This window comes from Oncorhynchus mykiss, chromosome 16 (genome assembly GCF_057628025.1).
Source record: "Oncorhynchus mykiss isolate SJ-2025 chromosome 16, ASM5762802v1, whole genome shotgun sequence".
NCBI classification, from domain to species: domain Eukaryota; kingdom Metazoa; phylum Chordata; class Actinopteri; order Salmoniformes; family Salmonidae; genus Oncorhynchus; species Oncorhynchus mykiss.
In genome coordinates this window covers 42,275,515-42,302,715 of record NC_143037.1, presented here as the reverse complement: position 1 = coordinate 42,302,715, position 27,201 = coordinate 42,275,515, and the positions used below count along the sequence as shown (strand labels likewise).

The window sequence follows — 27,201 nt, the reverse complement described above, 5'->3', positions numbered from 1 at the left end:
TTCAACATAAACATTTATTCAAACAATCATCAGATCCAGAAAACGATATAAAAATAGCAATACAACATTTAAAAGTTCATCGTTATCAGTAGCTCAATGACTCAATCACAGACATGAGATCTTGCTGGTACAGGTTAAAAATGGACATTTCATCTGATATAAGTTGATAGAACATATGTCTTATAGGATCTCTATGATAAAGACCATATGGCCGTTGAATGTTCATAATTATAGGCCTACCCAAGCATGAACCGTGAACTGACCAAATCAGATAGTGAGCGCTTGTCTTGGTGTTGGCATTGCACACATTGGGCATAGAGGGCCTCCATAGGCTCATAACCACAAGAGCATAGAATACAAACAACACTGATAATAGTGTACATTCCAAGTCATTGTGGGTAAAATAAGTTATGATATACCAACTCAAAATCTGCCATTGACTGTGTAGCATTGAAAGTCACTGGGGTCACTGGAGTGTGTCACTGGGGTCACTGGGGTTCTATCAAACACAGCCTGGTCCCACATACAGATCTGGGATCAGGCTAACCAAAAAAAAGGCTTCACAGTGAGAATCAGAACCTGTCTGTCCACTTGCAATAGCAAGAATCCCCTTAAAGCTTACAATCCAATGCTTTTCAAATCCATGGCGGGGACTGTGCAAGTGCACACTTTGGGAAAAGTGTGGAGAATGGGGACACAGCCCTACAGTGAAAATCAGAGTGGGGGTCATTGGGGTGTGTTGTATCAAACACACTAACAAAAGGCTTCACAGTAGGAGTCAAACCCTTTTGTCTGTGACTGTCCATTCACAGGCTTCACAATGAAGGCTGCTGTCTGAGCAGACTCATACAGTACAGTGAACTGACTGCGGTTCATGTAACCCAGCCATCTGTAATCCCACTGTCAAAGGCTGCTGTCACAACCTGTCATCCTACACTGTGTCATCTTGTCTAAGTCTCTTGACTTTTGTCTCTCTCCTTCTTTTCATTCCCTCTCATTCATTTATTCATCCATCGAGCCATTAATTCATTCTGGTCCCCTCTCTCTTTTTACCAGTCCAGTTGGTCAGATCTAAACAGGTCTTTCCCTTCTGCGCCCGACCCCTCCTTTCTTCTGCTCTGGAGGAGGTTGGGAAGAGCGGGACGAGGTGACCGGGGGGGTGGAGGAGGATGGAGGAGGGAATGATTGTCGAGCGATAAGCTCCTTGAAGACAGAGCTCATCTGGCGGCAGACCTCCTGTGAGATGAAAAGATGGAATACGGGAGGAGGGAGGAGGGGGACAATGATGAAGGGAAGAAAAAAAGAGAAGAATAGAGGACAGAGATGTTTTTCTTCACTGGACCGGAGTGGAGTCCCTCTAGCGTGGTCGCAAACCTCTTATTATGCACGCTTAGTGAGTTCAAAAATGACAACAGTAATTGCAACAGCTGCTGCCGGTAATTACAGAAATAAAATATTAAATATTAGCTTAATGAAAAACATGTCAGACCTTGTCAACCTGAACTGTTATATCTTCACTGGATGACAGGTCCTGGGCTCTGTGAAAAACAGAGAGGGTAAAGAGAGGGGGTAGAGAGAGAATTTCAGGTCCCCCGCTTAAGCATATTTAGGTCACTACAATTTATGAAATTGAGTGCTAAAACAATACAACAATAACTAGTAAAAATACCCTGTGAATATCAGAGTAGATGGCACATATTACTACCAAAGTTATGGCTACAGCAGTGGATGCAAATAATTGACTAAAACAAACGATTTTGCAATGAAGGTCTACAGTAGCCTCAACAGCACTCTGTAGGGTAGCACCATGGTGTAGCCGGAGGACAACTATTTCCGTCCTCCTCTGGGTACATTGACTTCAATACAAAACCTAGGAGACATGGTTCTAACCCCCCGCAATAGACTTACACAGTAATTATGATGACAACTTCCGGGGGACATCCTCTAACCGATCAGAGCTCTTGCACATGAACTTAAATGTTGTCCACCCAATCAAAGGATCAGAGAATGAATCTAGTACAGAAAGCATAAGCTACAGCTAGCTAGCGCTGCAGTGCATAAAATGTGGTGAGTAGTTGAGTCAAAGAGAGAGAAAGACAATAGTTGAACAGTTAAATTAATTTCTTCCTAAATGAAGGAAAAGCGAGAGCGAAAGATAGAGATTTTGTGAATTTTTTTCACTTTCAGTTTCACTTACTTTGCAAATGCAGCTAGGTAGTTTAGCCTACTCAAACACACTGCTCAAACAGAGGATGCTATGAAAGCTAGCTGGCTATGACTATCCAACACAACACTGTATCTGGTTTTCCTAATTTATTGCCTCTGGGGCCCACCATTGTAAGTGCTAAACTGCTTACTGACTGTACACTGTAACGTTACTGCATGATTGAGTTTACTAACGCGTTAGTTCTACTATCTATGTTGACTATGATGTTACTTTAGCTAACATGGTGACAATGATGTAGGCTGTGTGTAGCGGTTATGATATGGTTTGGCTTGGAGAGGTTTTTTCGCCATACTGCTGATGTGTTGTGCATTGAAGTCCACAAGCGAAGGGAAAAGGTGAGAGGTGGAGATCACATAGATGCGAGAAGAAATACAATCTGGCTGCTATGAAAGTGAACTGGGTATTCATTCCGCTGACTCTGCTGAAAAACTTTTCTTAAAACGGAAGCAAACTGGACAAAATTGGGGTAAACATACCTGAATTTGTCCAATAGAAACTCGTTTATAACTGTTGGATTAATGATTACACCCTATATCATCTAGACGCAGGCAAGAGTGTGCAAGGCGGTATTGAATGTGTCACTGTTTGTCACCTCAAATTTCCCTCGACCTGTGTGGGACTACGTTGTAAACTTCATTCATAGGCTAGGTTGTAGCAACCTCATGATGGGTATAGGGAAAATTTTAGTATCATGTAGTAGCCTAAACGTATTACTGTTACATTGAACTGGGTGAATGGAATTTGAATAACAGTCATCCAATATGCTGTAATAGAAAAAAGGCCATTCTCATGGAATTTTTTTTTCCTCTCTCATCTTAAACGGCACTGACCGCCACTGGGCTACAATGTGGTTTAAAGTCTCAGTGGTACAGGTACCACAGTAATAGGTGAAATATCTTTGATGGTACTTGTGGTGTTATGAGGAAAGCATATCTCTCTCTCATGTGGCTCGTAATGTGAAGCAACGTGAAGTTAGCAATAAATGTGCCTTCATAAAGATGCACCGTTAGTAGTTATTTTACTCACATACAGACAGGTTTGATTACGCGACATGGTGTTAGAAGTGGACTAGAACGACTTACTAACAGAGTTTAGCTTACAGTACCTGGTTGAAAGATTTTGGGGGGAGAATCGAGGAGGCTAATCAGCATGGAAGACATTGCGGGAGAATCTTCACAAATCTATCGAGGAGAACCAGGTAAACACTCTCGTACTCTATGAGAGAGGACGTCTTGTAAGGGTCTAAACCTAAACAAACTCGAGCAAAAGCAGTATGGACAAATAAGAGATTTCATGCATTCTTTATTGTGAAAAAGAATGTGATCTATGAGCGAGACCGCTTTAACATGTGGAGACCGGGGGAAAATGAAACCGTGGATTATTTTGTCACAGCCTTATATGCCCTAGCAGAATATTGCAACTATGGACTTTTGCATGATGAACTAATTAAAGACAGGCTAGTCATTGGGTTAGCAGACGTGCGTCTGTCAGAACGTATGTAGCTAGATACAGATCTCACACTAGAGAGAGCCATTGAGATGGCAAGGCAAACGGAAGAAGTGAAACAGCATCAAAGTTGCCTGCGAGGTGACACAGTAACAACAAAAGAATGAGCTAGAGCGCGGGAAAGGTTTTCACCAGAGCGGAGGAGCCCACGGACTGTTGCGCCGGCACGGTGGTTGTCCCAATGAAGAAGAGGGACGTCCGGATATGTGTTGATTTCACCAGTCTCAATGAGTCAGTGTGTAGAGAAAAATACATACTTCCCACTGTCGAGCAGAACTTTAGCTCACTAGCCGGGGCGAAGATCTTTCACAAGCTTGAACTGAACATGGGCTTCTGGCAGATCCCGCTAGCCGAGGAGTCAGTTAAGCTAACAACCTTCATCACGCCTTTCCAGAGAGACCCTGGCAAAGACTGGGCGCGGACTTGTTCACTCTGAAAAGCACCACCTACGTGCTAGTGGTGGACTACTTCTCAAGGTATGCGGAGATCGCAAACCTGTCGCTAACAAAGTCTGCGGGCGTCGTAGTTCATCTGAAGTCCATCTTTGCCCACCATGGGGTACCTGAGGTCCTGCTTACGGACAATGGGCCTCAGTTCCCCGGGAGATCCCTTTCCAACTTCGCTGCCGAGTATGGATTTTGCCATGTCACCAGCAGTCCAGCAGTAGAAAGCTCAGACGGTGAAGAACCTCCTCAAGAAAGCAGCTGACCCTTACCTTGCTTTGCCGGCCTATCAGTCAACTCCACTCCAGAATGGCAACTGCTGATGGGACAAAAGCTTCAAACCACAGTGCCAACACTCCCGTCACTGCTAGACCCATTACTCCCAAACACAGCTGCGGTCAGCTCAAAGGAAAAGGAGAGAATGAGTGCAGTACAGCAAGGTTTCAACAAGAGTCACAGAACCAGCGACCTCAGCAGACTCCCACCTAGAACACAGGTGTGGGTGACTGACTCAAAAGTCACAGGAACAGTGCTGAGGGAACATGCAGCACCACGATCTTACTGAGCTCAAAGTTAAAACCAATAAATAAGACAAAACAACAGCTGTCAAGTTGTTACAGTTCTAACTTACCTGTGGGGTAGATTTATGTTTAAAGAAATTAGACATTTTGGGTTAAAGTTTACAGAAAATATGTTCATGACGATGTATAAATGTTCTAGAATAACTAGACAGGAACAGACCTACTGACATGAGAGCAAAATAATCCCTTGAGGTCTATTGAGACAAAGGAAGTCTAATCTTTGTCCTCTGAAAAGGGAAGATGTGGTGTTCTGAATATAGCATCCTGATTGGGCATTTGCTAATCAGGGCCTGTGGGAATTTAGCGGTTCGTGAGGAAAGCATCTTTCTCTCTCATGTGGCTTGTAATATGAAGCAATAAATGTGCCTTCATGAGGATACACCGTTAGTAGCTATTTTACTCACATCCAGACAACTTTGATTACACGACAGTACTTACTCTTTGCGTATGTAGCGGGGGGAGCGGGGCCTGCCATGTAAGGCGGGGCCTGCCATGGGGATCTGTATGGTGAACTTTTCTCCAAGGGACACACTCCCTCCTGCTGGGGATGGTCTGGAACTGCAGCTGCTATTGGATCGAGATCGCTCTCCCTTTGACTCGGACTCTGGATCACAAAGAGTTATAACATTTTTTGGACTGGGACAATGCACATCAATCAAGATTTCGGGTTTATGTTTCTCATAAAGCATAGATGGAAAAACAATATCCCTTTGTCAAATGACTGGTTCTCAAACACACATGAAGTTAGCAGCCGGCCCCTTCTCACCTTTACTGAGGATTTCTGAATCCCCTTCTCCCTCCTCACTGCAAAATAAACACAGACGATCAACATCAAGTGTATGTGCCTGAGTATGTGCTTGCGTGTGTGTTTGTCTAGGTCGCTGTCCATTTATCTATGCGTTTTCTGTCACCAGTCGTCTTGCTCCAGCGTCATGCATTTCTCATACACCGGTCCCTGTAGCTCGGTCGGGCTGGGGAAGATGCTCTCGTGCTGCAAAATGAGGCCCTTCACCAGAGAGTTGATCTGAGGCTGCAGAGTAACAACATCCTCATCCTGCAACCCTCGCACCAGACTGGGGCCGAAGCACACGGCTAAGTTATAGGGCTGCATCATGTTCTCATCGCTGTACTGGGATACACTGGGGGAAGAGGGGGAGATAGAAGGGGAGAGAGGGAGGGAAGTAGCGCGAGAGAGTGGGAGAGGGAAAAAGAGAGAAAGAGAAAGCGACAGATAGAGGGAGGGGATGGAGAGAGAGGGGTAGGGAGGGAGGGAAAGAGAGAAGAAAAGGGGGAAAGAGGGAAGGAGACAGAAAGAGAGAGAGAGAGAAAGGGAGAAAGAAGAAGAATAACATAATAAGACAGCTGAAATGTCACAGTTCAAGCTCTTAGTGCTGAACCAAATGGCTGCCTGACCCTTTGAATAACCCTTTTTGGTTCCAGGTAGAATCCTTTTGGGTTCCATGAAAAATCCTTTCCACAGAGGGTTCTACCTGGAACCAAAAAGGCTTATCCTATGGGGACAGCTGAAGAATCCTTTTGGAACCCTTTTTTTGTAAGTGTAGTGCACCACTTTTGACCAGAGCCTATATAGGGAATAGGGTGCCATTTGGGAAGCAACCTGATTGTGTTTTTAGAAAAGAGCTATCTCATCAAATGGCTGCTTCTCTCTTCTTTGAACAGAGGGTTTTCTTTGCAATACTGACATTTGCAAGGGCGTTGTGGTAAGTCTGGTAAGTGTATGGTTAGTTCCTCTTGACAATGACAGTAAAAAATCCCAAATAAGTGTTTGTTGGTGGACAATGTTTTAGAAATAGAACAAAGATACTTACTGATGGAGGAATGCAAAGAGGTATCTCATGACGATGATGACAGGTGGAGGATAGGAGGAGATGACCGATTTGAGTTGAGCTGCTCTCTCTGTCTCGTTATCAATCTCTGGAAGGGTTGGGTGCAACAAGGAGAAAGATTAAGGAAAAGCATATGAAAAGCTACCCAATGCACACATATACACACTCAAACAACCCCCACCCCCCCACGCACACACTTACCTGCATACTCCAGGAGCTGACTGGTGCTGTCCTGAGGAAAGAGAGGGTTCTCCAGGGTTCTGAAGTAGAGCTTCAGTACTCCTGCAACTAAGTCCATGTCACACCTGCTGTCTGCCAGGGGGTCCTCTCCTACAGGGAACCAAGGGCACATTGCCCACCATTATTAATGATCAATACTACAGCGCTGGACTACGGCTTCCATAGACACCAGACCTAGGTTAAAATAATATTAACTTTCTATCTAAATGCTCTGACTGTTCAATTGAGCCTGCCTGAGCTTGCTGTTTTGGGACTATACCATTGGTTACATTTAGCCCAATGCCAGCTTAATCCAGTAAAGACAAATGATCTGAAACAGATACTTTGAACCCAGGTCTGTACTAGAAGCAGCTAGAGCAGCAGGCAAGGAGCAGGTTGATGTTTATTGGGATGAATATTGTCCTGGAGGCAGCGCTGAGCGGTTTCTGCCAGATGGGCTAGCCAAAATTGGCTATATCGTATAAAAACAAACAATTAAGGTTAGGGTTAGACAAGGTTAGCAGTGTGGTTAAGATTAGGGTTAGGTTTCAAATCTGATTGTATTACTTTGTGGCTAGGCCAACTAGTGACCATCCTGCAGAGCTGCCTCCCGGACAAGATTCATTCCAATAAATGACCAACCGGCAGACAGGGACAGCAGACGGGCCTACCTCTCTCAAATGCATCTCTCAGACTGTTGACCTCGGCCTGAGACCCTGGTACTCTGAAGATACCCTCATGGTGGAGACCTACAGTTTAGGATTGATTGACAGACAGACATGAAGACCTTCATAGATACATGCTACAGTCCATTAGCTGTTTGTAATATACAGCACCAAACATGCACAACAATGGCTCACCATTGAGGTTGATGAAGCGAATGCAGCTTTCCACAACCACTGGGATCTCTTGGCCCGATGCCTGAGAATATTGGGAGAAGTTGATTGAAATCAGGATACCAAGGAGGAGAATGAGATGTAGACATAAAGCAACAGTAGGCTGGCACCTTTATGAACGAGAGCATGTCTCCAGTGAATAGTTTGTGGGTGAACTGGATTATAGGTTGACCCGCCATCCTCGCACGAACAGACTTCCTGGAGTTCCCACTACAGGGGGGAGAAGACACGCTAGTCAGTTGACTATGAGACAGTGCCCTAAACTGTTATGTTACTCTTATGAGGCAGTTATAAAGGTCTTACAGAGGAATGTAACTCGACCTGGCTTGATGACCATTGGTTGCTTCAGCTAGAAAGGGAAGAAAAAGCAACAATTAGGATAGCTGTAACAGCTGCATTACAGGAAATGAAGAGCCAAAATGACACTTGGGCAATTAAGGAACAACAATGAGTGTACTGTATATGAGGCTATACTACAAAGTCATGCCGAACTGTTGTGTGTGTATTCAAGAGCTTGGAACTATTAGGTTCTATCTGAAAAAATAGGATTCTGCCTTTAATGTTCAGAACCCTCATTGGGTTTAAATGGTGTCCGTTATTTTTGTTCTTGTATTCTTTTGAACTTTACAACATAAATTGGGGCATTTAGAGTACTGTATAAGTAGAGACCATTGAACAGAACAAGGCTGATGTCAATAACTACATTTGGACAAAAATGCAGATAGAAACGTGTTGTCCGAAGCTCTCGTATTGTAGAAGTGGTTAGTGCTGTACCTTTCTCTACAGCCACTTTAAGCAGATCATGTTTAGCCTGTAGTTTGGATACCAGAGAGCTTTTACAGAGATACTCCTTCACTTTCTGAGAGAAGAATCAAACACAATTCAAAAAAGTCATCATCATCATCACCACCGTCATTTCCTTGTATTTCATTTTCATCATTACCGTAACCCCCACTATTATAGTGCACTACTTTTGGCCTGACCCTTATGTGTAAGTCAGTTTAATAATGACTCACAGTACAGTAGAGGATCTCAGTCTCCTGCAGGTTGGCTCTGCGTCTGGCCAGACTAGGTCTGCCACTGCTGCTGGTCAGGCTTTCATTGCTTCCCCCCTGACCTTGGCTCTGAGACGGGGACTGAAGATGGACCTGGGAGCCCTGGGTCTGGCTGCTGGAGGGTGGAGGATCTAGGTCATCATCACTGATACCTTCCAGCAGGGTAACGCGGGCCGCCCGTAGAGTCTTATCTGCCTAGGAGGGAGAAAGTGTGTAGTGAATATATTGGAATCCATTTTATCCACTACAAGGTCGATTTTAAGCTTTTGAGGGAGTCATGGCCCGGTTACTGTAAAGCATTTTGTGTCAACAGTTGATAAAGGCTTTATACATTTGATTGGGTGGACTGGACTTTACCTCCTCCGTTTCCTGGGTGAACCCGGTGAGTTTAGATTGTAGCTGTTGGAACCTGGTCTCCATCTCACCCCTAATCTCCTGCTCTGCACTCACCTCAAACACCTGAGAGGAACAGAGACAGGGAAGATTCAGGGGATATCAGACAGGTGGGAGCAAAGACATGTGACGTCGAGATACACAAGCCACACACTCTACCTGGTCTCCGTCGTGTGGCTGGAAGTGGAAGCGGAGGGGCAGACAGAAGGTGTTGGTGTGTGTCTGTAGCAGGTTGTCTCTGTCCTGACTCTGGTCCAGTCCAGACACAGCACTTTGGAGCTGCTGCAGCCCTACACTCAAGTTCTGCTGATCCCAGGACCGGCTGGACAGGTAGGCCAACAGCACACGGGACAGAGACAGGTGGTAGCCCACATCTGAACACTGAGAGAGACAGAGATGACACTGGGATAAGACGATGTGTTTATGTCGTAGGCAGGGTTTGGGTCAAATACATTTCAATACAGTCAATTCAGGAAGCAAACTGACGTTCCTACGTAATATTCATGTCCATGGTCTTTTGAATGAACTTCAAGATTATTTCAAGAAATCCATGAAAATGCGGTCAAATAAGGTACACTACCGGTCATAATTTTGAGGACACCTACGCATTCAAGGGGTTTTCTACATTGTAGAATAATAGCGACGACATCAAAACTATCAACCTCAGGAGGCTGAAGAAATTCGGCTTGTCACCAAAAGCACTCACAAACTTTTACAGATGCACAATCGAGAGCATCCTGTTGGGCTGTATCACCGCCTGGTATGGCAACTGCCCCGCCCACAACCGTAAGGCTCTCCAGAGGGTAGTGAGGTCTGCACAACGCATCACCGGGGGCAAGCTACCTGCCCTCCAGGACACCTACACCACCGAATGTCACATGAAGTCCATAAAGATCATCAAGTACAACAACCACCCGAGCCACTGCTTGTTCACCCCGCTATCATCCAGAAGGCGAGGTCAGTACAGGTGCATCAAAGCAGGGACCGAGAGACTGAAAAACAGCTTCTATCTCAAGGCCATCAGACTGTTAAACAGCCACCACTAACATTGAGTGGCTGCTGACAACATACTGACTCAACTCCAGCCACTTTAATAATGGAAAAATTCATGTAAAAAATGTATCACTAGCCACTTTAAACAATGCCACGTAATATAATGTTTACATACCCTACATTACTCATCTCATATGAATATACTGTACTCGATACCATCTACTGCATCTTGCCTATGACGTTCTGTACCATCACTCATTCATATTTGTTTATGTACATATTCCTCATCCCTTTACACTTGTGTGTATAAGGTAGTGGTTGTGAAATTGTTAGGTTAGATTACTCGTTGGTTATTACTGCATTGTCGAAACTAGAAGCACAAGCATTTCGCTACACTCGCATTAACATCTGCTAACCATGTGTATGTGACAAATAAAAGCACCCACACACCATCACACCTCCTCCTCCATGCTTCACGGTGGGAAATACACATGCGGAGATCATCCGTTCACCCACACCACGTCTCACAAAGACACGGCGGTTGGAACCAGAAATCTCCACCGGTCTAATGTCCATTGCTCGAGTTTCTTGGACCAAGCAAGTCTCTTTTTCTTATTGGTGTCCTTTAGTAGTGGTTTCTTTGCATCAATTCGACCATGAAGTCCTGATTCACACAGAGTTACATGAACTCTGTGAAACATTTATTTGGGCAGCAATTTTGGAGGTAACTCTGGGTCTTCCATTCCTGTGGCGGTCCTCATGAGAGGCAGTTTCATCATAGCCCTTGATGGTTTCTGCGACTGCACTTGAAGAAACTTTCAAAGTTCTTCAAATGTTCTGTATTGACTGACCTTCATGTCTTAAAGTGACTGATTGACTCAAACGCATTAAGGAGGAAAGAAATTCCACAAATGAACTTTTAAGAAGGCACACCTGTTAATTGAAATGCATTCCAGGTGACTACCTCATGAAGCTGATTGAGAGAATGCCAAGAGTGTACAAAGCTGTCATCAAGGAAAAGGGTGACTATTTGAAGAATCTCAAATATAAAATATATTTTGTTTAACACTTTTCTTGGTTACTACATATGTGTTATTTCATAGTTTTGATGTCTTCACTATTATTCTACAATGCAGAAAATATAAAAAATAAAGAAAAACCCTGGAATGAGTAGGTGTTCTAAAACTTTGACCGGTAGCGTAAATCTAAAATTATATTTTTGTTTATGGATAAATCTACTTCTGCCAGACATCTTTTATGACATTTTTGTGCTGAAGAGCATTGTGTTACATTTTTGCCCATTAAAGGCTATTCAAAAAGCATACAAAAAATCCAAACTACTTGCCGCGTCACTTTCATGGCGTATTTCAGTTTGCTTCCTGAATTTAATTTAACTGAATGGACTTGACCCCAACCCTGCTTGTAGATAACATGTTGGATGCACATTGTATTGTAAAGTATTGTAGTAAACCTTGGCTTGTGTGAGCCAGAACGGCTCATAGAAGCAGGAGCCTATCTCTTGTTTCTGTAGTGCGATGTCCAAGTACACCCCTTGGACAGGACGCTAGTCTATCGCAGGGCCTTTCCCTTAATCTATCTCCTTAATGCTTAGTGCCAGGCAGAGACGCCTCGGATCCCATTTTTACAATCTCTGATATGACTCGGCCGTGGATCGAACTGCCATCTTTTCAATCTCAGGGCAGACACTCTTACCACAAGGCCGCTGAGTTTGCATCATTGCATTGCAGTCATTGTGTATTATGGCTGGTTCTTTTCAGTACAATCCAGTGTCTTCCCTATTGGCGCCAGACAGCAGCTGTGAAGCACCACTCACATCTATGAGTGAGGAGATGTCCTGGAGATAGTACTTGTTCATGGAAGCGTTGGCTGCAGCTAGGTTGAGGAGGTAGTCGTTTCGAGCCTTGGTGCACTTCAGCTGAATCTCCTGCACTTTACACTGTCTCTGGAAACACACATCGGAATGAGCCATTACACACACACACACACTTTGAAAAAAGGGATGTGAGCTGTTCTTTACTTTCTCTATCTTCTTAGAAGCGCCTTGTTTCTGTTTCTCTGCTTCCTTCAGCTTTCCCTCTGCAGACACATAATCTGAATGGTACTGGTAGTAGGTCCTCCATGCCTGCAAGCCAGGAGAAACACACACACACAAACGTTGAAGCACACATGCACACACACACACAGAGAGAACCTCCATCAATACGTCATATCATGCAAATACCAAGACAACTACTTTATATCTCACCGTGTCCTATTTTAGAAAATATGTCATACTTTGTTTCTTAACTGGTGTCTGTTTCCCACACATGTTGGACTTACTGTCTGTAGCTCGGTGGTGACTTTCAGTAGACCATCCTGTAACTGGGTACAGACATCTTTACTCTGGAAATAAAGAGATCAACCAATAAATGTGTTAGATGACTAGAGAATGAAACAGAGGCCGAGGCAAAGATAGAGGCAGATTAGAGATGGAGAGAGAGAGATTAGAGATGGAGATTGAGACAGATTAGAGATTGAGACAGATTTGAGACTGAGATAGAGACAGATTAGAGATTGAGAAATGTACAGATTAGACATAGGAATATGACTCCCCAGGACTCCCTGTAAAATAGTGCAAATGTTACTGAGCGGACTATCCTGGCTGAATGAATCAAATGAAGATGGAGCAGTACCCTCTTGGCCAGGCGCTGTGTGATGTCCAGACAGTGAGTAAGGGGCTCTGTTAGGGTGGTCCTACAGATTTCACTCAGACCACTGTGGTCTCTGCTCTCCTGTCTGGTCTGAGCCAAGAGCACCAGCCAACACTGGGCCACAGACTGGCCACTACAGGGCTCCTTCCTGAAAGATAGAGGCACAGGGAAAGGGCCATGGTTTAACCATAAATTTACTAGAATGGAAAATACTAGAATGGAAAATACTAGAATAGAAAATTAAAAAACACTGTTTTTTAGTTCTGGAATAGGCTTAATCTGTGTCTGGGAAACATGTCATTTGTAGAGTGGATTCAGAGACATAAAGACCACCTCAACTCTAGCCTGATCCCAGATCTGTTTGTGACATCTTGCCAACTCAATGACCATAGGACTAACAGACATAGCACGAACAGAACTTGGAGCAATTTACCTTTTGATTTTGGAGGTGAACCTCTCAGACAATTTGTCAAGCGAGCGTGCATACTCCCCTTCTATCTCACTGCGTCTTCGCAGGTAGTCTGTCAGGTCCTGAAGCTGCTGAGATTTCTGCTCCAATTGCAGGTCCAACACCTTCAACTGGTCCAACAACTGACAACGCACCTCTTGGGGAGGGAGCGGGAGAGTGGGAGGGAGGAAGGTGAGAGAGAGAGAGAGGGGGGGGGGGGGGGGGGAGAAAGAGAGCGCGAGAGCAGGAGAGAGAAAGAAAGAGGGAAGTGGAGAGATATACAGAGGAATGCCTCCATTTTGTTTACTGACTTTGAAGAGTGACTGAGTTCTACACTTCCATGTCCTGTACATGTAGACCTTCAACCAAATGCCGAAGGTGACGGTTGTGTTGTACCATTGAGTCCAATGTGTTTACAGTCAATAAGCATTTCATATGGACTCAGTCTGTGACTAGACAGACATGCATGGAACTAGAACTATGATGTACCAACCGGAGAGCGGTGAGAAGAAAAACATTAAATATGAGCAGTACAGTAGAGTAACATTAGAGGGTAAAAACAGTAGCGAGGAGTTCCCTTACCTTTGATTTGTGTGTCATAGTCTAGAACACCCACTTTTCTCAGCTTCACATTTGACGTCATTGTTGCTCTGGCAGGGTGAAACCCTGTTGCAAAGAGATGCCAATAATTCCACAAGGTTTTCTGCGATAGTTCAACCTGAAACCTTACAACCAACCTGCTACCTAGTTCCTGGCAAAAACCCTCACTGTACCCATGCTTCTTAGAGAGTATATGTATGTGTGCAGCTAATGACCCTTCATCCGGGACAAAGTCCACTTGATTATTGACCTAACTCTTGAAAACCTTTCTGTCTATACTTGTAGTGTACACTACCCTGCCGCGTCTTGATACATTCTGTCCCAAACACTTAGTAACAACGCTCTGTGACACTCTTTGTTTACAATGCAGACCGACGGACTCCACAGTATCCACGTATTAGAGATAGACGGCCTGGGATAGACTGACTGAAATAGAGTGACTGTAAACAGTATTCTCTTACTGTAACACATCTAGTTCAAGCCAGCCTAGCTGCGTAGAAAGCCAGTTGGCATGTAACGCGCCGCTCTGCTCCCGCTGCTGCATAACTGTCGTATGCTGTGCGAAAAATAGCAACAGAAACATTTCAGCTGCTCTATAAATAATACTTTGCCACCGCCACATGGTACACAGCACTGTCACCGAGGGGATGTTCGTTTTACAAGCTACAGGTGGTTTCACTAATAGATTTAGTAACTGTAAGCAATGTAACCTCTCATTTTTTTCGGCACCGAGCACATTTCAGGTCTGCTGAGCGCAAACTCGAACGGCGTGAAAATTCTATGCGTGCGTTTACTGTGAACACTGAGGATGTACCCACTTTAAGTTACAGTTTTAACAGTGGCCTTGTAGGCTATTGTGGCTATTTGATCATAATGTAGGCCTACCAAAGTGGCTTACCATCAAAAACAATGGAGAAAATGCATCCCATAACATTTTAACATGGAAATAGCTGTTTTATCATTCAGTTTACAGTAGCAACAAATGTGTGGTGTTCAATATCTTACATTCCATGAGACTTTTGAAAAGAAAAAAAATCATACAGGGCTTGACATTAACCTGCAAAGAGGTGACTGAAAATGTTGTTTTGTTGTTTGATGCAAGAAACTACATTACAAAATAAAACAAATTATTATTCCCATAACATTATTACAGAGGATCAGACACATCGTGCTACTGTACCCTCTGCCTATTAGCTACTTAGCTTATTCAAGTCTGTCTCAAAATACAACAAAAAAAGCTCTTTATCTGACTCGCTTTTCAAAGATGTCTAGTAATTTACACATTTGTGCTCTTGTTGAAAGCAATCACTCCCCTATTGCTGACTACAAGTGATCTATAACTGGGCTAATAACTCACTTTTTATTTTAGCTTTATTTAACTAAGCAAGTCAGTTAAGAACACATTCTTATTTTCAATGACGGCCTAGGAACAAGTAAAGGATATTAACTAAATGTGCACACGCGGCTATATGCAGCTCTCACTTTGATCTCAAAACAAGCGCATCTACTCACGACTGATCATGCTGTAAACACAGTCCAGTTCAATGTACAATGCATTCGGAAAGTATTCAGACCCCTTGACTTTTTCTACATTTTGTTACGTTACAACCTTATTCTAAAATTGATTAAATCATTTTTTTCCCTCTGCACTTTGCTCCGTTCATCTTTGCTTCGATCCTGACTAGTCTCCCAGTCCCCACACAGCATGATGCTGCCATGACCATGCTTCATCATAGGGATGGTTGAGGTTTCCTCCAGACGTGACGCTTGGCATTCAGGCCAAAGGGTTCAATCTTGGTTTCATCAAACCAGAGAATCTTGTTTCTCATGGTCTGAGTGTCTTAATGTGCCTTTTGGTAAACTCCAATGTGCCTTTTGGTAAACTTTGGTACGCTTCCCCAGATCTGTGCCTCGACACAATCCTGTCTTGGACCTCTACGGACAATTCCTTCGACCTCATGGCTGGGTTTTTGCTCTGACGTGCACTGTTAACTATGGGACATTATATAGAAAGGTGTCTGCCTTTCCAAATCATGCCCAATAAATGGAATTTACCACAGGTGGACTCCAATCAGTTGTAGAAACATCTCAAGGATGATCAATGGAAAAGGGATGCAGCTGAGCTCAATTTCAAGTCTCATAGCAAAGGGTCTGAATACTTATATAAATAAGATGTTTCTGTTTTTTATTTTTAATACATTTGCTAAAATTAAAACAAAAACTATTTTTACTTTGTCATTATGGGGTAGTGTGTGTACCCCATCATTTTAGAATAAGGCTGTAATGGAACAAAAAGTTGGAAAAAGTCAAAGGGTCTGAATACTTTCTGAATGCACTGTAAATGGCCGCACCGGTCTATGGGCTGAGTAATGTGTGTAATAGAATCCTTCTCGGATGTCTTCTGCCTACAACAAAATCTCTTGTGTAGTTTGTTTTGTTTCGGTATGTTGCGTTGAAAGTGGCTAATATGTCATCGATTCGATCACAATTAGCCACAGTAAAAGGAGATGTTGATAGTGTTAACTGGGACAACTTGAGAACAGTGGTCACCAACCTTTTCTGAGTCAAGATCACTTTAAGTCAAAATGCAAGCCGAGATCTACTGCTGAGATTTTGTTTTATACATGACTTAAAAAAGGTAAGCCTATGCAACATTAACCAATCAAAAAACAGTACTGTAGCAATGAGGTTTGTGAAGTAAGTTATAGGCCCAATATATTATCACTGCATATTGGCTTTGCTTGAATTGCCCTGCCAATTGCTGTTCGGGACATTTTTTTCAATTATCTTTCAACATTTGAGGTAGACTATATGATCACAATGGTAATAGTGTGATCATATAGTGAGCATACATTTAAATAATTTGCTTTCTATTTTTATTGGGCTAATGGTGCCTGAATCTGATGGTCAGTCTCAGCTGATGGAGAGAGAGCAGCAGACTGAGGGTTCGCCTCTCATCATCCCTCCACCCTCTCTTTCCTCCAACTGACGCTGACCAAGAATCAAGAAGGGACACAGTCTTCCAGCTGATGGCGAAACTCAAGTCACAATCTCCTGTTTCTCTCTGTGGGCTGATATTTCTGCGTGGCAGTCCCTGGGGGAGCTGCGCGGCAGTCTCGGGGCTACTGCCGCGCACAGCCAGACAAGACACAGCACACATAATCCTTCAATTCATGTTGACATGATTTGCAGATTATATCAGTTTCCAAACTATTAACTACAGTTACTGGTTTATGACTATATAATTTCATGACAGTCAGACCCAGCCAGCCAATGTTGCTTTTCTGTTCAATAGCATAGGCCTGGTGTTGTTGGCATAATAGTGATCTGATGATCCAACATAATTTTCCATTCTTCCTCTACGTTGGATTCCCTTACGTTGGATCCAGAGTCATTAACTTGTCCAGTGGATGAGAGAAAAGAGAAGTCTTTCTGGATTTATGTTGTTTGTTATTCCTTATGTTAGGCACTGTTAAAGGCCTTAGAAGTAGTGGATCAGTTAACTACAGTTCAACCGCCATTTATGAAGTTAGTATTATTGGTAGACTAACAGTGAAATGTTTACTGAGGAGCCCTTCCCAACAATACAGAGGAAAAACAAGAGAAATAGAAAAATGAGGACATGGGGAATGCGGTTACCTTTAGGGGAACGATTTGATTGAGAGCTTAATCAGTCAGTACATGATCACTGCCTGGACTTATGGTTAAGAACTGCATTTGAATTGCCCTTCATGAAGTTAGTAGTTCATATTATTGGCATCTGTCCTGCCTCTCTGTTTCTCTGTTGTCTGTCTGTCACATAGAGACACCTCTAGTGATCTTTTGAAAGGGGAAGACAGGGGTGGTGTTTCCTGTGTCAGGGGCACACACACACGCGCACATGCACACACACACACACACACACACACGCACCCAGGAGCAAATTAGGACTCACTTGACCTCCCTTAACCAGTCACTTGACTTCTCTCTCTCCGTCTCTCTTATCACTCTCTCACTCTTCACTGGCAACTAACTTCCTCTTCTCTTTTCAAAAAGCATTCTCTTAACTTACAATTCACTTCCACATGTCACACAGCTGTTTTACAGTCTTCCCAATTTCACTCCCTTTCATTTCTTTTAACAAACAAAACAACCTTTGCCTGTGATTTCTTCAGTCCATCTAGATAGGCATGCCTATCGGTTGATCTATGTATGTGCCTGTAGGTTCCCCTATAGGTCTATTGCATCTCCATTTGGAATTTGTAACACATGTCGTCTCGCTTAAGAAAATGCATTTTTAGAAAGCAGATGTTGTACAGGCAGCACGTTGTCTTTACAGCTTTGTCAACCTTTCCTTTCTCCTTCTCTCCATTCCTTCACTATGTGATCATCATTGAATCACCCAACAGGAATTGGAGTTTATTGCCATCATCATCAGGACGTAAGCAGGGTACCAATTCTTAACTGACATTCACTGGTCAGTTTTTAACTGGAAGACCCTTTTGTAGTTGCTGTATCTGATCGAATTTGATTTGATCTAAGGCTCACACTTCGAACACAGCATCATCTGGATATGTGTGCAACAGAAGTTCAACATTCACCTTCTGCTACCATTTTTGTCAAGCCGTGTCGACGCACACAGTGTGACGCATACGATCAATAAATCAAATTGACGCACCACACCGAACACACTGCAACTGCCTCTGCAACGCAAGGCTGCAAGGCAAACACAGCGTTTCATTGGTAATGAATGTCATTGTTACATGTGTTGCCATATGTACTAATTAGGTGTTTCCCAGGTTATGGTCCAACCACAACCACACATAAAGGTCACAGTGGGGTGAGATGCAAATTGAGGAATACAGTATTCATAACTGGCAAACAGCAAATAAACCACATTCACAGGAAGTACTGAAAAAGTAACCTCACAAAATGGGAATTAAACGGCCTAGTTATTCTGTCATGAAAATGTGATTCTTACCTGGCTGAAATTAGTTTTAATACTCTTCTTTTCCACAGTCAGTAACATTTATCTCCAAACGATAACTTCTCTCTTCCTCCTCCTTACGTTAAATACACACACCTGGGTGCTCTCTCTCTCTCTCTCTCTCTCTGTCACAGACACACACACTCTGTTCCGTTGCCCCCTGACACACTCTCGGAGACATCCTGTGACAGCTTGTGAAAGAGTTGTGAAGAGTGAAAGCTTCTAATTCAAGCCACACCCCCTCCTCCTCATCACCCCCCTCTTCTCCCCTCCCTCGTCATTCCATCCACTTTCCCCTATGAGTTCATGTGTATAGAAGTAACACACATAGCCTGAGTAAGAGTAAGCGCTGTCATCTATAATTACCGTATTTAGTCTTACCACCGATCTCTTACTCTGAGTAACTAATATACTTGATGAGAGCATTGCACTTAATTGTGTAACACGTCCTAAAATGGTGGTGCCAAATCCACCCACCATGTCACGACAAAACACATTCATATCATCTCACTGAACGAGCATGTTCTCCACATATAACATGATATAATCCTGATACTATGCATGACTAGAGAGCAGTAGTTTGCTTACTCTTATAGCTAATATTGTTTACCAGAAACAATGGTGCAGAGTGAAGTGACAGTGTTGTCATGCCTTTGCAAGGTGTGAAGATACCAGATCATGCGCGAAAACAGAACTGTATGCCTGTGGTTAAGAGAAGGGAAGAGTTTTACTGAATGTCTAAAAAATATTGCTGTACAAGCTGAGAACTGTCAAACACTCTTCTTTCTCACTTCTAACTTCCTGTGTATTTCCTTCCCTCCCTTCCAACTAAGACACATTAAATAGCGGACTGTTAACTGAAAGTGGCTTCTAACAGATCTATATTTTGTTTTGACTGTAGTTTTCGGTATAAATGTTGTATGGTATAAATGTTGGTTTAAATGTTGATGCATTGCTAAGTTTATTTCTTCCCCTTTCTCAAGAAGTCTATCCTTCTTTAGAGTTTCCTTCTGAAACTGTGAGCTACGCAACATTAAACCAAATTTTCCTTTTGTGCACAATCCCCAAAACACTTCTCAAAATGGTTTTTATTTCCATGAAAGAGAGTAGAGTCTTTTTCCAGTTTTCTGAGAAAATGTACAATACCAGTCAAAAGTTTGGACACACCTACTCATTCCATTGTTTTTCTTTTTCTTTCTAAACAAATCAAAATGTATTTTATATTGGCCAGGGTTTCTCTCAACCAGCTTCATGAGGTAGTCATCTGGAATGCATTTCAATGAACAGGAGTGCCATGATAAAAGTTAATTTGTGGAATTTCTTTCCTTCATTTGAGCCATTTTTTTTAAATATATATTTTTTTATTTAACTAGGCAAGTCAGTTAAGAACAAATTCTTATTTTTAATGACGGCCTAGGAACAGTGGGTTAACTGCCTGTTCAGGGGCAGAACGACAGATTTGTACCTTATCAGCTCGGGGATGTGAACTTGCAACCTTCCGGTTACTAGTCTAACCGCCCCCCAATCAGTTGTGTGTGACATGGTAGGGGTGCTATACAGAAGATAACCTTATTTGGTAAAATACCAAGTACATATTATGGCAAGAACAGCTCAAATAAGCAAAGAGAAATGACAGTCCATCATTACTTTAAGACATGAAGGTCAGTCAATTCGGAAAATTTCAAGAACTTTGAAAGATTCTTCAAGTGCAGTCTCAAAAACCATCAAGTGCTATGATGAAAGTGGCTGTCATGAGGACCGCTATAGGAAAGGAAGACCCAGAGTTACCTCTGCTGCAGAGGATAAGTTCATTAGAGTTACCAGCCTCAGAACTTGCAGCCCAAATAAATGCTTCACAGAGTTCAAGTAACAGACACATCTCAACATCAACTGTTCAGAGGAGACTGTGTGAATCAGGCCTTCATGGTCAATTGCTGTAAAGAAACCACTACTAAAGGACACCAAGAAGAAGAGACGTTCTTGGGCCAAGAAACACTAGCAATGGACATTAGACCGGTGGAACTCTGTCCTTTCGTCTGATGAGTCCAAATTTGAGATTTTTTGTTCCAACCGCCATGTCTTTGGGAGATGTGTTGTGGGTGAACGGTATTTCCCACAATGAAGCATGGAGGAGGAGGTGTGGTGGTGTGGGGGTGCTTTGCTGGTGACACTGTCAGTGATTTATTTAGAATTCAAGGCACACTTAACCAGCATGGCTATCACAGCATTCTGCAGCGATACGCCATGCCATCTGATTTGGGCTTAGTGGAACTATCATTTGTTTTTCAACAGGACAATGACCCAACACACCTCCAGGCTGTGTAAGGGCTATTTGACCAAGAAAGAGAGTGATGGAGTGCTGCATCAGATGACCTGGCCTCCACAATCAACCGACCTCAACCCAATTGATATGGTTTGGGAGAAGTCAGACCACAGAGTGAAGGAAAAGCAGCCAACAAGTGCTCAGCATATGTGGGAACTCATTAAAGACTGTTGGAAAGCATTCCAGGTGAAGCTGGTTGAGAGAATGCCAAGAGTGTCCAAAGCTGTCATCAAGGCAAAGGGTGGCTACTTTGAAGAATCTCAAATATAAAATATATTTTGATTTGTTTAACACTTTTTTTGGTTACTTCATGATTCCATATTTGTTATTTCATAGTTTTGATGTCTTCACTATTATTTTACTTTGTAGAAAAACCCCTGAATGAGTAGGTGTATCCAAACGTTTGACTGGTACTGTATCTGTTGTTTAAATGTATCTCAGGACATCCTGTTGAAGACATCATGTTGGTGTACTTCAACACCTTGTAGAATGTGAGAGAGATGGTACCACAGGGCAGGCTAAATACAACAGTGTGTGAGGGTGATGGATGCTTCGGGTATGTATTACCTTGGTATCAGTTCAGTCTGTGATGTCAATTCTTCTAATGATGATAATGATGTTACCATGGTATCAGTCCAGTCCTGGAGGTCAATTCTTCTAATGATGTTACCATGGTATCTATCAGTCTGTGCTGTCAATTGTAATGAAGACAGGAACAGAGTTACTGGCTCAGGGGCTCATTTAGAAGGGAGCAACATTACAGAAAATTCAAATAGAAATGTGTACAACAGGAATGACTGTCAGATAGAATTGTAAGCTCTATATATCACATGTCCATCTGCAACATTAAAACAGCACTAGTGTGAATCAGGGTTTTCGTTCAGGAAATGTGGCCCTGAACAACAGATTTTAATTTAGCCTACTGGCCATTTGAGAAATTTGCCGGATCCATAGGCATGCATATCCCATTAGGGCGTCCGCCCGCGGTGCTCAGAATGACAGAAATCACATTTAGATTATGGTAATGCATATTAACAGAACATGCAACTCCTGTAAGGAAGCAGACAGTTTTCAAACCTTTGCCAAAATGCAATTTGCGGGAAAACCCCATTCCAAAAAGTGCACCTGATAACGCGGTTCCATATGCGACGGAGATGAAAATCTCTGTTCGAAATTTAGGAAGAGGGTGAATCTAAAGATGTCACAACGAGAATGGGTTGCTAATATGACTAGGACTGTGCATTTGGCTTCTGGAAAACGAAAGAAAGTTGATATGAAAAACAATAGAGCAAGAGAGAAGTGACATAGCTGTGGGTCCAATAGGGAAGTTAATGGAAATAAATTTGCCCAAATTAAATAATCACTCCTATCTATCGTCTTATTTATGTCTGTGTGTGTGCAAGTAGAAAAAACATGTTGATTCACCCCAGGTCTGCTTCTAGAAAAATGCCAAAGCCATCCTCCTCTCTTTCATTTTGAGGAAACAAACGGTCTGCTACGGGTGGCAACAATGTCATACTCTTTTTGACCAGACAGCATCAATCAGGTTGGCTACACACACATAGACAGAGTGGTGCTGTTTTGCTCGCTCGGGTGCTTTATTAGGTGAGAAGCATTCAGCCTCTTGCGAATTGAAAGAAAATTATGACGCAGAGTTCTTTTCTTGGTCAATTATTTGGGCAAGTCTTGCTTCCCTTGGGATCCACGAATAAAAATATTGAGACAAGAAGGGGAGGAGTGTGTGGCGAAGACATAGGAGTCTGGGCTTAGCTGTCTCCCGCCAATTCTTGCACATTCATTGTTTAATTGTGTGTATTGTTTATCCTTTTATTTTATTTATATCAATTCTCCATTACATATGTCACCAGTAGTAAGTGTACCATTAATCACAGTCATTTGGTTACATACAGTACATTTCTGTTAATGCATGTATTAATTAGTAATTTACTGTTCTCATTCTCAGAGTGGAAACGTTGTTTGCAGAGGTCACAACCTGCTACATATGTGAGAAACAAGTTTCGTTTTATTTCATAACTATCATTTACAATATTTGTCCATTTGTTTCATTGTCTTTTGTTTGGATGATCCATGTAACACATGTGAGTAATGAGTTTTTATTTTTATATATTTTTAATTCATGACAATGATTGAGAAACTAAAACATTGAAATTAAACTGTTCTATGAAAATCAGACATGGTACAAGGATAAATTGTAAGCTTCCCCAAACTTCAAACTCGTGTTGCCTATGCGGTCAATAAAATAATTGCCATGTTTAAATGGTCATATTTTGCCTGTAGGCTACTTTGAAGCAAGGGAAGAAATGCCTCATAACATGAAATAAATATTCAGGTTTCAAACAATTCCGTATGTTTTCAAAATGCATACTGCCTAATTTAGCCAGCTAACTGAAACCCTGGTCTGAATATGTCCCTAGTCTTATTACTAGTTGTAAAGTCTCACTACTGTAAGCGTTGTATGCATTCTACTCACAACAGTACGACCTGGTGGTCATTCTTAGAATTTCAACCTTAAATAGTTGCAATTTCAAACCTAGAAAAAAAGAATGCCACTACAAAAAGTATTACTTGAAACTTTTATTTTCAGCATTTTGAAGAATATTTCACAGATCTCATTAAGTCACACCCAAAAACAGAGGTTATTTTTTTCAAAATGTGTTGATTTCATGGGTGAGTGGGGGGGTTGAAAACAGTAGTAGTGACAGCATCAAGCCCAAAACAACCTTTTAAGAACCAGTTGTGAATTTGAGCTCAACATCAACTTGTCATTTCAGTTGCAAAGTAATTTCTTTCAATCACATTGTATCACTAATGTCGAGAGAGAAATGCTATTTTAGTAAAAAAAAATCTACTTTTACTTTACGCTGTAAAAGTAACAGAAGTGAATGGAGAAGCGGACTGCCACTGGGTATCATTTTTCCCTTTATGTGAGATAAAAAGTATAGTAAGTATATTTGACGGCAAATTTAAAAATGGCTACTAAAGATGGCTGAGTCATTGTGAATCGGAGGATGAATCTTTGACGTCTGTGCTCTCTGTGGCCTCGCTAACTTCACTGAGGTCTTTGTTCTCTCCTCCGCTGTCCCCCTCTCCCTCTTTCTCCTGGTCACCGGGTGTGGTCGTAGCTGTAGGTGCCTCCTGACCCAGGGCCTTCATTCCTGGCTTCCTCAACTGTGGGACCCATAGACAGAAACAACAGACAAAACGGTCAAAATTCAGTTGACAAAAAGGAAAGGTTGACCTTAACCCTCAGGTAAAGAGAGTGGCTCATGACTGCGTTACGATTCTCTACCCTTCATCCAGAAGTGTGCACTTGTTCACTCCAGTTCATGCATTTAAAAGCAAGCACGGTGGGAGGGAGTTTGCACCATACTGCTCACACCAGTCTATTACTTTTAAATCCATGAGGGAGAATAGAATATAGGACGCACCCTTCGGGGAAAAGCGTATGCAAAACACTGGGTGAGACGAAGGTGGTCAAAGCGCCTGTATGCAAAACACTGGGTAAGACAAAGGTGGTTGGATTACGCCCAATAAAAGCCATGCTGCTGGATAAAGGGAAATAGTAAAATTAAAAATTCACCTCATCAGCCATGTGGGCTAGGTCTCTCTTCATGGCATAGGCATCCTCCCCATCTGCATAGTACTTGGGCTCTATTTCACTAATCCTATGAAAGAGAAAGGAAATGATTTGTAAGTGAGTGACCAACAACATATTATACATGTACATTGCATCACTGCAAACAATACCTGGTTAAATAAGAGCAAAAATAAATGAATTTGAATGCAAAGAGTATCATTAGGGAATATGACCCACAGTCCCTGAATAAACGTCGGTTTGAATAGGAGGCTGACATGGAACATCTATATTACATATGCATTTGCTTTAAGAGGGTTTGTTTTCACAAGGATAGAAGGAGATCTTACTGGAATTTCAGTGTGTTTGAGTACAGGTGCAAGGCCGCTCGGTTACTGCAGTAGGAGAAAATTAGATGGATGCAATTCAAGTTATTTGTGAACAAACATATACCACTTAAGGATGATCTGACACGAACAATGTCTCTCTGTATTTAAATGATCTTCTGGCTACACTTCTAGAGAACAGAAGAGCAGCATTCCATTACAAAAACTTATGTGGAAATTCTTATCTAAGAGTCATATAAAAACGACTTGAAATAGAACCATCTCATTGAAGTCCAACACAGACATCCAGCACACTGCACTACCTTTTCCGGACATGAAGTGAGACATATTTGGCGTTGAAGTTTTCAATCATAGCTCGACTGGCTTGGTCCATCAGCTTCTGAGCTAGTCCCAAACGTCTGTGAGAGCGCTTGACAGCCTGAGCGACAGAGACAATCCAAACCGTTGTTAATAATCCTTCCTGTTACTCAACAACCGCACCTAAACAACCTGACAAGTGCTGCAGATGATAGGGCACGCACGCCACCCCCTCTTCAATTAAGTACTACAATGAACAATACATAACCAAGACTCACCAGGGACGTGATGTGACCATGGGGGACATCATCTGGATCCTCCTCCCTGCATACCACATAAAGAGTGAGGGCTTGATAGAGACTGACAAACAATGACATGAGATAAGATCTGTAGTATACTCACATCTTGGCCAAAACATATCCCACTATTTTGCCATTCTCATCCTCTGCGATGTAGGAGAGCTGAAAGAAGAGCAAAGACAAGGTGATGTTAGAGATAGATACACTGAGTTACACAGACATCTAGTAACAACTAGGCCTAAATCGAACCCGTCACTCCTTCTGATAAGTTAGATTCAATTTGTGACTGATTGAATGCCAGGACAAAGACTTGAGTCAAGTGGTGATGGAGTTGTCTGCTGAAGAGGAAGCCATGTTAACCTGCGGCCAGGACAGTCCGTGGTAGAAGTAGTACTTCATCTGGTAGTTCTCTGGGAGACACAGCAGGTTGCAGTGCTGCATGTTCATAAGGTCCTCCGGCTGAGGAAACAGAACAAGGAATGTCAATGGTATGGATACTGACTGAAACAATTACTTTAACGTTAGTTAGCTAGAACACTTCAGAAAAGGGACTACAAGAAGAGATATGTGTCCCCACTCCAGACTCAGTCAAAATATCACTATTGACAATAGTAAGCTAACGTTAACTACACTTCAAGTGGCACTTCTCCTGTTTACTTTGTTGATAGTTACTGTATAAGCAATCCATTTAAATAGTAGCTAGCTAAATAGGCTAGTTGGCTCACAGTTTGACATGGCATGCATAAGTGGAGCTATCAGAAACCCTTGGATTGTTATTATTAGCGATGGGTGGCTATCTAGCTAAGGTAAACTAGCACAGTGTTGCATGGTCGACAGTGCTTCTCACTTACCCTTGCGTTGCGAATATTCATGTTTTCTTTGACCGTCACACGTTCAGATGATGAAAAATATAAATAATGGGGGTAAAGTGTTCAAGCTATGAACTCCTAACGTTGTCTTAGATTATGTTTCAGGAGTGTTAGTTAGCTACTTAGCAAGTTAAACCGAAGAGGAAGCATGCGCTTAACCGGAAGTTAATGATAGGTAAGTCCCGCCTCTAGGGCTCATGGCTAGAAGGAATCCAGCTTCATCTTCGGTGGGGTTTATCGGCAGTTGGCATCTAGCATTATGGTGCATTATCGCCACCTACTGTACTGGAGTGTGAGCCAGATACAAGGAGAAACGACATCCTACCTGCCAGCCCCTTCTTACTCTTAAAAAATATAAAATATTTGGGACAATATCTAATGACGTTCTACTCAATATACTCTTTAAAATAATTTCCTGTATGCCCTCTCCCTCATATCAGTTCTCAGCCTCTCTCTTTCCCTATGATACTGCCCACACATGCTCCACAGTCTCTGTTTCCTGGCAATAACCACACTTTTTTGTTGGATGCTTTCCTATCACATTTAAGCACTTATTTAACCGACTGTGTCCCACCCTTAATCTTGT

The 27,201-nt window shown here is 42.5% G+C and overlaps 2 protein-coding genes across 13 annotated transcripts; both read right to left on the bottom strand.

Annotated features, from left to right (window-relative positions):
• LOC110491940 (SLIT-ROBO Rho GTPase-activating protein 3) lies at nucleotides 1–22,029 on the bottom strand. Of its 11 annotated transcripts, none has more exons than XM_090202694.1 (22): nucleotides 21,776–22,029; nucleotides 13,902–13,985; nucleotides 13,305–13,476; nucleotides 12,854–13,019; nucleotides 12,501–12,563; nucleotides 12,199–12,303; nucleotides 11,995–12,123; nucleotides 9,327–9,548; nucleotides 9,132–9,233; nucleotides 8,736–8,969; nucleotides 8,494–8,578; nucleotides 8,023–8,068; nucleotides 7,830–7,929; nucleotides 7,684–7,744; nucleotides 7,495–7,572; nucleotides 6,806–6,934; nucleotides 6,587–6,692; nucleotides 5,669–5,896; nucleotides 5,524–5,561; nucleotides 5,196–5,361; nucleotides 1,490–1,538; nucleotides 1–1,236 (listed from the first exon to the last, which is right to left on the bottom strand). In XM_090202694.1, the coding sequence occupies exons 2-22, from the start codon at nucleotides 13,960–13,962 to the stop codon at nucleotides 1,072–1,074; spliced, it is 2,505 nt and encodes an 834-aa protein (XP_090058820.1). In that variant the 5' UTR covers nucleotides 13,963–13,985; nucleotides 21,776–22,029; the 3' UTR covers nucleotides 1–1,071. The 11 variants fall into 11 exon arrangements, with proteins under 11 accessions (XP_090058820.1, XP_021421498.2, XP_021421500.1 ...); XM_021565823.3 differs by lacking the exon at nucleotides 21,776–22,029 and adding an exon at nucleotides 18,880–19,108; XM_021565825.3 differs by lacking the exon at nucleotides 21,776–22,029 and adding an exon at nucleotides 18,880–19,099 and having other exon boundaries at nucleotides 8,041–8,068.
• A 1,759-nt stretch (nucleotides 22,030–23,788) lies between these two features.
• Nucleotides 23,789–26,829, bottom strand: LOC110491939 (N-alpha-acetyltransferase 10). Of its 2 annotated transcripts, none has more exons than XM_090202689.1 (8): nucleotides 26,598–26,829; nucleotides 26,107–26,205; nucleotides 25,850–25,908; nucleotides 25,726–25,771; nucleotides 25,453–25,568; nucleotides 25,154–25,198; nucleotides 24,810–24,894; nucleotides 23,789–24,397 (listed from the first exon to the last, which is right to left on the bottom strand). In XM_090202689.1, the coding sequence occupies exons 1-8, from the start codon at nucleotides 26,616–26,618 to the stop codon at nucleotides 24,221–24,223; spliced, it is 648 nt and encodes a 215-aa protein (XP_090058815.1). In that variant the 5' UTR covers nucleotides 26,619–26,829; the 3' UTR covers nucleotides 23,789–24,220. The 2 variants fall into 2 exon arrangements, with proteins under 2 accessions (XP_090058815.1, XP_090058814.1); XM_090202688.1 differs by having other exon boundaries at nucleotides 23,789–24,407; nucleotides 24,811–24,894; nucleotides 26,598–26,823.
• Nucleotides 26,830–27,201: the final 372 nt, after the last annotated feature.

What these genes read in the sequence shown, in the direction of transcription:
- LOC110491940 (XM_090202691.1), bottom strand. Translation starts at nt 13,962, where the DNA reads ATGACGTCAAATGTGAAGCTGAGAAAAGTGGGTGTTCTAGACTATGAC. An exon ending in CTATGACACACAAATCAAAG is followed by an intron (nt 13,477 to 13,901) that starts GTAAGGGAACTC and finishes TCCCTCCCCAAG; the next exon opens with AGGTGCGTTGTCAGTTGTTG. An exon ending in TTCAGAAATCCTCAGTAAAG is followed by an intron (nt 5,362 to 5,523) that starts GTGAGAAGGGGC and finishes TTTGTGATCCAG; the next exon opens with AGTCCGAGTCAAAGGGAGAG.
- LOC110491939 (XM_090202688.1), bottom strand. Translation starts at nt 26,618, where the DNA reads ATGAATATTCGCAACGCAAGG. An exon ending in TCACTTCATGTCCGGAAAAG is followed by an intron (nt 25,199 to 25,452) that starts GTAGTGCAGTGT and finishes CTCCTACTGCAG; the next exon opens with TAACCGAGCGGCCTTGCACC. An exon ending in CTAGCCCACATGGCTGATGA is followed by an intron (nt 24,408 to 24,810) that starts GGTGAATTTTTA and finishes TTTCTGTCTATG; the next exon opens with GGTCCCACAGTTGAGGAAGC.